Source organism: Notamacropus eugenii, chromosome 3 (genome assembly GCF_028372415.1).
Source record: "Notamacropus eugenii isolate mMacEug1 chromosome 3, mMacEug1.pri_v2, whole genome shotgun sequence".
Lineage (NCBI taxonomy): Eukaryota > Metazoa > Chordata > Mammalia > Diprotodontia > Macropodidae > Notamacropus > Notamacropus eugenii.
Genome location: NC_092874.1, coordinates 435,767,207 through 435,779,799, shown reverse-complemented (window position 1 = coordinate 435,779,799; position 12,593 = coordinate 435,767,207). Strand labels below are relative to the sequence as shown.

The following is a 12,593-nucleotide window of genomic DNA, read 5'->3' as shown; positions in this document are numbered from 1 at the left end:
ACAGAGAGTGAGAGAGAGAAAAAGAGAGAAAGAGAGAGAGAGGAGAGAGAGGAGAGAGAGAGAGAGAGAGAGAGAGAGAGAGAGAGAGAGAGAGAGAGAGAGAGAGAGAGAGAGAGAACACAGGATAAAGTGAGCAATTTTGGCTATATAAAATTTTTAAAAAATTTTTCATCAATAAAACTAATACAGATAAAATTAAAGGAGAAGCAGGAAACTGAGGAAAAAAACCTTTTGCAGTAAGTTGATATAGGTCTCATTTCTAAGATATATAGGAAATTGAATCAAACTTACAAGAATTAGAGCCATTCCCCAATTGGTCAAAGGATAAAACCAGGAATATTTTCGTAGGAGAAAGCCAAGTTGTCAATAGTCATATGAAAAAAATGCTTCAAATCACTAACAATTAGAAAAATGCAAATTAAAGTCCCTCTAATATTTCATCTTATACCCATCATGTTGGCAAAGCTGACAAAAATGAAAATGACAAATGTTGGAGGGGTTCTGAGAAAACAGGTACATTAATGCATTGTTGATGGATCTGTGGACTGGTCCACCCATTCTTGAAAGTAATCTGTTAACTATGCTCCAAAAATTACTAAACTATATAATCTTTGACCCAGAGATACCATTACTAAGTCTATACCCCCAAAGAGATCAAAGAAAGAGGAAAAGGGCCCATATGTACAAAAATATTTATAGAGGCTTTTTTTGTGTGGTGGCAAGCAACTGGAAACTTTTTGTTTAGCCATGGATTAGACTAAGTGACCCCTTGAAGTTCCTTTTAACTCAGAGTCTGAGATCTGTGATGTGGATGTGGGAGGAAATGGACCTCAAGACAGGAAACAAGATCAAAAACAATCTGGGTCTTATGATCCACTTCTCTAAAGCTGAGTTGTATTCACCAGTGTCCTAGTATAATCATCATTAGCACTAAAGTGGTATGAAAATTAAAACAAAAGCTTTTGCTGTGAGCAGATATAAAGAAATAGGTAGAGAGAGGCAGAAAGAGAAAACTGAGAGTGTTGAGGGGGTAAAGGAGTGAAACAGCTCTGGATCTATAAACTTCCCTAACACAAGAGAAGTACTTTCCCTGCCATGGCTCTGCTCACCAATTCCTCTCCATCACTGCCACTCCTGGGAGAATGTTCAGGACTTTTCCTTTCTTCACTTCCTTCTCTGATGAAGCCTTCCCTTTCTGTTGCTGTGTCCAGCACAAAATTTAGGGAGGGGGAGTCCCTGACCCCATTGCCAGTGTTGTATCCTGAAAAAAAAAATGAGACTTTCTTAGATGAGAAATTTTTTAAAAATCATAGTTTAAGAGGGAGAGTTAGGCCCTGAATAACTGACTTTCTTCAGCTAAGATATGATCACAAATTATGTAGTGCTAAAGTACTTTTCCCCCTCCCTTTGAATCTCTCACAATTAGAAATGTTTTGCTTGTGATTATTTCCTCCCCAGGATTATCCTCCCTCTTAACCACCCCTTACCCCACCATGTATTTCTACACCAAATGGTTTGTATGGGTGGGTGCATATATTCAACTGTCTTTTCTTCTTTTTGGATAAGAATGAGATTCATCTGATGACTGCTCCCTTCAGTCCTTTATCTATAATTGTATACTCTTCTTCTTATAAGAAATAGCAAGTTACCCCCCTTCTCCTTCTTTTACCTTCCCTTCTCTTTCTGTTTTTCAACCCCTTAAAACAGAACCAAACCAACCTCCAGGACTTTTTATTTCTTATTTAACTCCCTTATTTTCCTTTAAAGGGACATTTGTTTATTCTCACCTATTAGAATGTTAGCACTACAGCATCATATGTTCCTTCTAATTGTTCAAATAAATTTACCCTTCTGTTTCTCTGGACTTCTTTTGTCTATATTTCAAAGCTATTCAACCTTAGTCCTTTCATCAGAAAGGTTTGAACATATTCTGTTTTATTAACAATCCATTATTTCCCCTAAAGGATCATACAGTCCTCAGTTTTGCAAGAGAATTTCTTAGCTGTAAGCTTATATCTTGTACCTTTTGAAATATTGTATTCCAAGATGTCCTTTCTGTTTTAGTAAATGCTACAAGGCTATGTTCAATCCTGACTAATTCTTTTGTACTTGAACTGCTTCTCTCTGAATGCTTGAAGTATTTTTTTTGTATATGGGAACTCTGGTACCCTTTCCAATCTAATCTCATATTCCCCTTCATGCACTGTGTTGCAGCAGAACTGGACAACTGTCTGTTCTCCTCCCCCCAACATGCTTAACATCTCTCCATGCCTTTGCTCACACCTATGTCCAGGATACACTTTCTCCACTTGTTGAAGTCCTATCCATCCTTTAAAGTCCAATTAAAATTCCACTTTCCCCAAGAAGTTTTCTGTAATTAATCCTGATTGGTAATCTATGCCCCACCTCTTATAGCACCTTTTTGTGTAATTCTCCAATACATTTATCATGCTATATTGTATATTATAACTCTCATGGAAGCCTTCCTTAGTACCACCTAGATACTAGGGCTCCCAGCGTCCTCAAATTACCTTGAATGGTAGAAAGTCCTTGAGGGAAGAAATCTTTTCATTTTTGTCTTCAAAACTTAAAGCATCCTTTACATATAGGGATTGGCATTTAATATATGTTGTCTACATTTAACTAAATCCCTTTTGGTATCTAATGACCCCTAAGGAGGGCAAGGACTGTGTTTTATCTAAATTTTGTATCTTCTTTAAAACCTAACAGTGCTTTGTTAGGCATTTAGTAAAATTTGCTTGAATGAACAAACCTAGAATTTCAGGACTGAAAGGGACCTTAGATATCACCTAGTCCAAGCTCCTCATTTTATAGAGAAGGAAACTTGAGGTCTAGAGAAGGGAAGTAACTTGCTTAAGGTCTCACAGCTAAGGTGACAGGACAAGAACATTTCCTTTTGGAAGTCAGAATGAATTTCCTCTTAGAAACAGTGTTACAAATCATCCTTTGATTCTCTGTTTCTACTGGCTTCCTGTAGGTTTCAACTACATAAAGATGCTTTTGTGGGCTGACCTGGAAGCTCAATTACCATTTTTATGGAAAAACACATCCATATATATCCAAATACATCCCAAAAAACTGACAGGAACTTTTGGAGGACAACTGATTCATAAACTGAGGGCCACTCCATATAAACTTAAGTGCTTAATACATGTCAAGTGGTGGAGAGGAAGGGAAGAAGTCAGTTGGGTAAGGTTTCCTGGAGAAGATTGGCTCCAAAAAAAAAATGTTCTACCCAAACTCAGATCCTCGCAAGCCTGGGAAGAAGAGAACGCAGTCATCCCAGGAAATGGAAATGAGAAGATCGAATAAGGGAGAAAAGAAAATAAGCAAAATTTAATAAATTTTCCTTGTGTAGACAAGATAGGGAGGGGCTCAGAATTCGACAAAGTCATTTCACCAAGCATTTATTAAGCACCTCTTACATGCAAGGTACTGCAGATACAAGAGCTAAAACTGAACTAGTCTCTGCCCTCAAGAACATTACATTACGTTCTACTAGGAGGATATGATAGCTCTGTACACAGATAAGTATATTTTAGATCTTGATCTATAGATGTATAGATAAGCAAATGGGATGGATATACAAAGTAATTTCACTGGGGAAGGTTCAATAGAAGGCAGTAGCTGAACAGTGCTTTGAAGGAAGCTAAGGATTTATATAAATTAGAGGTTGAGAAAAGCAGTGCATTCCACACATGGGGACCCCCCCCCCACAAAAGTAAAAAGATAGAAGATGGAATGTTGTATATGGAGAATAATTAACAAGCCAATTTGACTGCCATAGAGAATGTATGGAGGGGAATAATGTGAAATAAAACAGGAAAGGTAGGTTCCACAGCTAGATTATGGAAGCCTTTAAATTCCTCTTAAACAGACTCAGCTACTGCCCCAAGAGAATGTCCACTTGAATTGAGAAGATGGGAAGTGCATAAAAGGGAAAGGCTTTAAATTTCTTAAAAGCACCAATAAATATTAATTTGGTATATATGAACATTAGTGCTGAGGAGATCTGAATGTCATATTTTCATTTCTATACTTCATTATTTGCCAAATCTGTCACATCATTGGTGTAGGTAGTTCTCTCCTGTGGAGCAGACAACAGCTCAGCCATATTTTACATCCTATTTGTTCTTGTGCATACCGGTATTCATAGAACTCTCCACTGGGGGATCCACCCTGTGGGATGGGGAACCCTGCCTCTAGATCTTTTGATGGTATGTAGAGACCAATTGAATACCCAGACTGGCTATCAGTTGTCTCGCTGCAAGACCAGTCCACTTCCTAACCTTCCTTTAAAGTCCAATTAAAATTCTCCCTTCTCTAGGAAATTTTCTGTAATTAATCCTAGTTAGTAATTCTCCACCCACCCATTTATTCATAACCTCATATAACATTTTTTTAGGGCAATTCTCAATTTATCATGCAATATTGTGCATTGCAACACTCATGTTATAACTATTTCTTTACCCCGTTAAGTTGGTAGGGCTTACTCCTTCGTCATACATTCTCTGAACATACATTTCTTTGCTAATATCTTGCATGCTGCATCTCCTGCACAATTCTTCACAGTTAACATGTTGCAACCCTCTCTCATCTACCATGCATCTTTCTCTGGCACTTTGGTTGAGTCACAACTTCAGTTCTTTGGGGACTGTGGTATTCTATGCATAGTTTTTTTTTCTTTAAACAAAGTTTGATGATTCAATTAAGCAAATGTTTATGAAGTTCTTATTTCATTGAAACACTGTGTTCAGCACTGGGTATGAAAACATAAACATGTCACAGTCGCTGCCCTCAAGGAGTTGACAATCCAGTAGGAGGGTGATGGAGAAATATGACAAGCATACAGATAAATCTGAAACAAAAAAGGGTATGATAAACTCAAAGGAGAGAACCAGATAAAGAAATCTAGGATGATTTAGGATAAAGGAACACTTTCAACTGAGTGAATCAGAGAAGGTTCCATGATAAGGTAGCACCTGAGCTGAAACTTGGAGGAGAAGGATGTTGACAGTGTGGTACAGTGGAGAGAGCACTAGCCAAGGAGTCAAAGGACCTAGATTCAAATGCCACCTCTGATGCTTACTGCCTGTAAGATGTTGAATAAATCACAACCTCCCTGGGTCCTGGTTTCTTTATCTGTAAAATGAAGGGGTTAGACTAGATGGCCTTTGATATTTCTTCCAGCTCAAGAGTTATGATAGTCTGATTCCATGATAGAAAAGCAATAAGGAAGTGTATTTCAGGAATGGTAAGTGCTGTGTCAGTAGAGTGATAACCTATGGGAATGTACAAAGTCAGGAGATAGGAGACAGCTACTGGCCTAATGTGATTAGAATATAGGGTAAAGGGAAATATGGTGAAATAAGACAGAAAAAGATGGTTGGAGCAGGATTGCAAAGGGCCTTATCCTAGATTTAAGTGTCCTAGTCTTTTTTTCCTGGCAAGGACCCCCGACTATCCCTATGGACCCCTTTTCATAATTATGTTTATCAATGCACATAATGAGCAAACATAAGATTGCAAAGTAATCCAATTACATTGAAATACTTATCCAAATATTTTGAAGCAAAGTTTACAAACCCCAAGTTAAGAATCCCTGTTCTAGATAGTGGGGTTTGCATTTTATCCTGGAGGCTCTAGGGAATAGTAGAAGGCTTTTAGGTAGTGGGATATCATGATGAGATTTGTACATTAGGAAGATTATTTTGATACCTATATAAAGGATGAATGAAAGAAAGGAGAGACTAATGACCTGATAGAGGTCATTAAATTAGTTCAAGTCACAATGGCCTGAACCTTGTGAGTGGGCTTTGTGTAGGTAGGAGACAACTGGGTAGACGTGGGGTGTGAAGAATCGGGAGCTATCAAAGATGACTTCAAGGTTTCAGGCTTGAGTATCTGTGAGGAGTGTGGTGACCTCAAGAGGAATCGGAAAGTTGGAAGGAGAGATGAACTTTTAAGGAGGTAGATGATAAGTTTGGCTTTGTCCATGTAATATTACTGGTAGCAGCAGTTCATTTAAGGCAGGAGTGCCTGCTTATCAGGAAGATTGGAGATGATGAATTCAATCTTGGGGACTTAGAATTATAGATTATGAAAAATCTTTGAGGGTGAAAAAGGATAGCAAAGAATGAATTGTAGAGAGAGAAGAGGGTCTCCAACTTAGCCTTGGGAAACATCCATCTTTAGAGAGTGGGTGTAGGATTGTAGTTTGTCCTTCAATCTCTGGAGGATATAACATCAGGAAGGTGATGCCATGACTTGCAAGTTAATGAACTGGTAAAGGAGAAGTTTGGATTGGTAATACTGGAAAAGATAATGAATTGGATAACTGGAGAAGAAACAAATAGGTAGAAGAACCAAGAGAAAATGAAGTACTGAAAGCTAAAGGAAGAGAAATTATCCAAGTAGGGGGAGAGATACTAACAATGCTGGATGATCATTTGCACAGCGAAAAGTACAGAGATTGGGATTCTCTGGCAGTGGTCGGACTAGACAACCTCACAAGTCCTTTTCAACTGTAAGATTTTCTGAGTTGACAGAGTGCTGGGTCTGGAGTCAGGAAGACCTGAGTTCAAATGTGGCCTTGACGGAAGGCCCAGTTGAGGTGAGATGATTGGAGTTCATAATAGCCCCACTGCATTTTTTTCCAGCAACATAAGAATCCTGTAACAGCCCTGTGAGCTGTGCAATGAAGTCATGGTAATTCTCCATAGGTAAATGAGGAAACAGAGGCATAGAGAAATGAAAACACTTACCTAAGGTGATCAAACAAATTTGTGGGAAAGTTAGGGCTTGTGCACTCTTTTTAAACACATATCACTGCTTTCTGAACTCATAACAGAGTTAATGTTTTATGGGGTTAAGTAAAGAAGACTTTTTGGAGTAGGTGAGGTAATAGAAGTACTGACATTCCTGAAAAGACAACTCCCTCTGGACCCCTGGGCCCTTTCTTTCTTTCTCTCCCTCTGTATATGTGTATGTGTATGTATGTGTGTGTGCATGTATGTGCATGTATGCACACACGTTAGGGACCCTTTCCTCTTTCTTTGGTTTCTTTGCATTATAAGTTCATCACAGTATTCTTCGGTCAGTCTATGCAAAGTTTAGTGACTTCCACCGTACTTCTCCAAATTTGCTTTTCAGAATGTCTGAACAACTCAGGCTCCAGAATTAGTGCATTATGAATGGCCTGTGTCTCCTTTTCCACATCTCTAAAGTGATGGGGGTTGGTTTGGATTAGAACGCTCAGAAATCGCTTTTAGAGCTCTCTCTGCCTCTTCCCGGCTTGCTTTCCCCTTCTCTCTCTCCGCCCCACCCCCACCCCAGTTTGCATCCATTAAACTCTTCACACAGTGAGCTGCTCGAGAGCAGGGACCGTCTTTTGGCCTTTTGGGGGGCATCTCCAGCATTTAGCACAATGCCTGGCAAACAGGTAATGTTTAATAATGCTGGTAGGTAGCTAATACATGTCCTGCGTTACTTTACGCGTATAAGGAGCATCCTATTGCTTGACTTTTCAATGGGCGGGGGAGGGGCAGGAAGGAGGCCTTTTCAACTCAAATTTTAAAATGATGGTTAAAAATAATTAAATAAATTAAAGTTTAAGAAACAAAAGCTTGTTGACCAAGCAGCTGACTCCCAGGCCTGGTGTTTGTACTTCCGTGACCCGAGCCGACACCGTCGGGGCACCGCTTCCCCATGTGTTAACGATTAAGGCCTCCAAGCCGAGGCTAGCTCCCGGTATGGGGAGCTCCTCCCTCTCGACGCTTTCCACCCCTCCCCTTCACCCCAAAAGCGGCGTCGATGGTTTCGACCGATTTCCTTCTGCCCACCAAACACGTGAAAATCAGCCTGCCGCCTCTCCCCTTAACTCTCCACACGTGGTTTCTTCCACGGCGAGGGGCGGGGACAGGTTCGGGGGCGGAGGTGGGGGGCGGGCCACCCCCGGGGCGGGGCTCGCGTTATGGGCGCCGATTGGCTGGAGCCGGAGTAAACATCCGGTGTGGGCGTCGGCGGAAGTGTGAGCCGTTTCTAGCTGTGGCTGAGGCGGGCGGCGACGGCGGCGGCCGGGGAGCTGGGGCATCGGGGGCGGGGCTGGGTCGGTTCCGGTCAGGGTCCGCTTCGCGGGCTGGCCTTGGGCAGGGCTGGGCTGGGCCGGGCGGGCTGGCGGGCGGGCAGGTGGCCCGGCGGCATGGGCTGGTGCGCGGCGCGCTGAGGTGGACGCGAGCCTGGGGCATGGCCGGCGCTCGGGCCGCGGCCGCCTCCTCGTCGCCCTCGTCCGGCTCCTCCGCTTCCTCGTCGTCGTCGTCCTCGTCGTCGCCGCCGCGGGAGCCGGGGCTGGCCGAGCTGCTGGAGGAATTCTCCCGGACCCAGTACCGGGCCAAGGACGGCGGCAGCGGCGCGGGCAACGCCAAGGTACGGGGAGGGAGCCCCCGCCCCGGTGCTCTCTTCCTCTTCCTCTTCCTCTTTCTGGCCTCTGAAAGGAGCGGCAGGTCTTTGTTTCCCCGCTAGCTTCGTGTTAGGGGCTTCCCTCTCTTGGGCTCCAGGTCCGCCCCCACTAGACCGTCAGCTTCTCGAGGGCAAGGGCTGGTTTTGCCTTAAGAGCTTCGAACACAGTCGGCGCTTAATAAATGCTTCTTGCCTCGGTACCTATGAGTCTCCCCCCTTCTGGTTCCTGAAGCCCCCTATGCCCACCCCCACGGCGGCTCGGGACCCCCATCACACTAGGGGATAATCAGAAGAGGTCCTCTAACCCTGAATGCGTGCTGTCTCCCCAGTCTCTCTTAGCTCTGCACGCTGCTCTTACTGTCTGAAATGAATGGCTATCCTGGCTGTCTATACAGCATTGTTTCTCCTGTTGGCTGCTCTTTGGGGACAGGGACTAACTTTTGCCTTTCTTTGTATTCCTAAAGAGCTTAGCTTAGTGCCAGGCCCCCTTAGACTTAAGAATCAGTCGAGGTCCCCACATGAAGGGGTTAGACTAGAAAGGGCTAAAGTCTTCTTTAACATTAGTACTTTCCCCCTGAAAGGATCCCCAATTTATCTTGTCTATACCTTGTTCATGCTTTTGAGGTATGGGGAGGCGGTATGTCTCCCCCGTTAGACTGAACTCCTGGACAGACGCTGTCTTTTGCCTTACTTTGTATCCCTATGTCTTTTGCCTTACTTTGTATCCCTATGTCTTTTGCCTTACTTTGTATCCCTGTCTTTTGCCTTACTTTGTATCCCTGTCTTTTGCCTTACTTTGTATCCCTATGTCTTTTGCCTTACTTTGTATCCCTATGTCTTTTGCCTTACTTTGTATCCCTATGTCTTTTGCCTTACTTTGTATCCCTATGTCTTTTGCCTTACTTTGTATCCCTAGCACAATGACTGGCAGCTTGGAATGGTTTAATAAATACCTGTTGCCTGTCAGACTGCATATGATAGTCGGGTGTACCAGTAGGTATTTCAGTGAATGCTTCTGGGAGTTAGATGGGCAAGCTCTGGCTTGGGTCTGGTAAAGCAGTCTATTTTCCGTGCCTGCCCAAACATGCTATTAAAACATTTTGGGGTTGCAGATTATTCAGTGAAGGACTCTGTCAGTTAGGAGTATTCTATATCCTTCTGTATCTCGAAATGTCCGAAGTGAATTGATTTTCTGTTAACTCTTGCCTTCTTTCTCTGTATTTAGTTTGTGGAGGGTCAGTTTTATGTCCATACAGCATCAAAGAGTTTTATCTGCTTCCAGAAGGCTCAGCAATGAGAAATACTTTTAATGTTTGCTGTGGATCATACTATTAGTGACCACTTTTATGTAGTATTCTAAATCACATTCCTAGTCCAAGTACCATCCCCTTTCATATTTACTATTCAGAAAGGTGGTGACTTACCCTCCTAATTAAGATTTCCTGAGGTCACATCTACTACTTCCATTATTACTGTTTTGACACCTGTTTAAAGCAGATTCAGTTATTTCTTTCCTTGCAGACTTTGACAGATATATATTATATAATTCATTCTCAGCAAGCCCTTCCCCAGCTTGTAGACAAAACAACTTCAAGAGATAATTTCCCTCCCATCAGTAAGCAGTAGATTATTAAGAAGTGTGTGCTTACACTGCTGCCTCTAGGGATCTTCCTGACTATATATTTGTCACTGCCCAGTAGCCTGTCTGAAAAATCTAGGGTCAGTGAGTCTTATGAATTAAAACAGATATGATAACCTGTAGCTGCAGTCTTGGCAAGGACTAGAAAGGGACTCACAGTGGAATAATGTACACAAGCAAATTTATATTTCAGGTAAGTTAACCTATTAATATCCTACAGTGCCAAATTCTTCCAAGTAGCTTCAGCTGTGTGCCCAGTAAAAACAGTACTGTGTGCTTAGTTAGGTTTTAATCTCTTTTCAGGTTGAACGAATTGAGAAGAGATGTTTAGAGTTGTTTGGCAGAGATTACTGTTACAGTGTGATCCAGAATGTGAATGGAGAAATCTGCGGCCACTATCCCCGGTACATTGTGTTCTTGGAGTATGAGAGCTCTGAGAAGGAGAAAGACACGTAAGTGGTTACTGACAATAGATACGTAAGACACTTTTTGAAATTCAGCTTTGAGGCTGGAGCTGCATTTAGGCAGCTGTTGTTATAGCCTAGCACCTTCACTGGGTTCTTGAATACTTTCACTGCATTGTTTCATTGTTGATAGGAAGCTTTAGAAGTAGGAGTTATATAGTAACAAAGATTTTTAAAAATTAATTATTATGTTATCCCTGCTCCCCTATTGGGGTTTAAGCTGATTAAAGAGGGAAAATTCACCAATAATATGATTGAAAAACAGAAACTCTAAGACTTCATGAAATCATCAGCCTTGATATGGAAACCCAGTCATCAGTTCCCCATTTGGGGATAGAGAGATAGAAGGAGTCTTACTGAATTAGGGCCTCAAGAGCCTTGATAAAGTTGCCTGTGGTTCTTTGGGGGCCAAAACAGGGTTTATACAGTCGCTAGGAGTGTTCAGGCAAAGGAATAATTATTGATGAAGCAATAAGGGCTATGTCTCACGCATACTGACAGTATAAGTGCCTTCTCTTTTCTCATATGGACTTTTTAGTTATGTTATGTCTCATGGACAAAACATTTATATCCCCATTGTGAGGGATATAAAATTTAAATTCCAATCTCCTCACTTAAAGTTGAAAGAAGGACCTTTCTTGTACTTTCAGATGAAGGGTAACAGCATCATTGGTGGCATTCTCTTCTTAAGCCCAGCCTTAGCCAGTTTGCAGGGGACAGTAGCTTCTTTTGGAGGCCCACAACTACTAGATCATTTCCCAGAAAGGAGCGAGTTACACCTTTGACCCAATTCAGTTTTCTAACTCAGGTTTAGCTTTACTTTTTGTTGCCCTAATCCAACATAAAAGATGAGTTTACTGTAGCACATTAGTGCTACTCTGTCCATATCACTGGAAGTAGTAGTGGTAGGGTTTCTGTGTTAGTCTTTATGCAAGAAAAACTTGTAAAGTTAGTTTTTACAAGATATGTAATAAGGTGCTTGAGGTGGCAGTGAGAGTGGGTGTTACCCTTGAAGGAGAAATTAGGGGAAGAGATTGTGCATGTAAAAGCAAAGCAGTATAATTTTTGTTTCTTAGACAAGTCTGGCTTTGATCTTGTTAGTTGAATTTTCTTCACACTAAGCTAAGTAGGCTCTATCAATTTTAGGAACAGTCTAGGAAGAAGGATTATACCATTGCCTGCAATAAGGAGGCAAATTGCTAATTCCAGATAGAGTTGAGGGAAGAAGACCAGTCTACTCAGAGTAGAGGCCTAGACCACAGGTAATCCAGCATGGGGAAAATTCAACTCCATATCCCAGTATTTCCAAGAAAACCCCAATAAATCGGAATCTTCTAGGGAGAAGGGTTGTGAGAGTTTGAAAACTACATGGTGATAAAACTATTTAAGTTTTTAAACCTTTATTTTTGCTGACAAAGTTGTACACAAAGGAAGAGGTTCTGACTGACTCCTTCATTAAAAAAAAAAAAAGTAAACTTGATTATATCCCACTCTGGGTGAAGGAAGCACTCCTGAATGAGGAGATTACATAGTGACTTGGTACATTTTTTTTTTTTAAATAGCTCAGAGACATTAGAAAAAGAGCTTATATTAAGGCTTGGGTCCTGGGTGGTCTGAGCTTTCCTTGGACAGAAGTTAAAATCTGTTGTAAATAATTGGGGAGAAAAATTAACAAAACTTTTAAAACTTTTCCTTAGCCATTAACATCTAAAAGTGATTTAAAAAGCCACAATTGTATCCCTCCCTATTTCTCTATTCCACCTAATCTGTTTTAGAATTTAAGTTTCTTACAACTAGAAATTATTTTCTTCATTGTATTCTCAAGTCACATAGACAAATGCTTTTCTGGTTGTTCTGTATAGAAGAAAGGGGGGAAGGGAGTCAGCTTCTTTTTTAAAGAAGTTTTTGATGGGATAAGAGGGGAGACCAAAGTATTGTTTCCCCTTTGTCACCTCCTATTACTGTCAGGTATGGTATGTTTACTGGCTGGTGACTTCGGGCGAAGATGTTAT

The 12,593-nt window shown here is 41.5% G+C and overlaps 1 protein-coding gene across 5 annotated transcripts in view; it reads left to right on the top strand.

Moving 5' to 3' along the window:
* The first annotated feature begins 8,056 nt into the window (after window positions 1-8,056).
* Window positions 8,057-12,593, top strand: part of MTMR14 (myotubularin related protein 14) — a 54,102-nt gene continuing 49,565 nt past the window's right edge. For all 5 annotated transcript variants that reach the window (XM_072598569.1, XM_072598571.1, XM_072598568.1 and 2 more), the window contains exons 1-2: window positions 8,057-8,445; window positions 10,421-10,569. In XM_072598569.1, coding sequence (XP_072454670.1) covers window positions 8,266-8,445; window positions 10,421-10,569 — 329 coding nt within the window. In that variant the 5' untranslated portion in view covers window positions 8,057-8,265. The remainder of the gene's footprint in view (window positions 8,446-10,420; window positions 10,570-12,593) is intronic.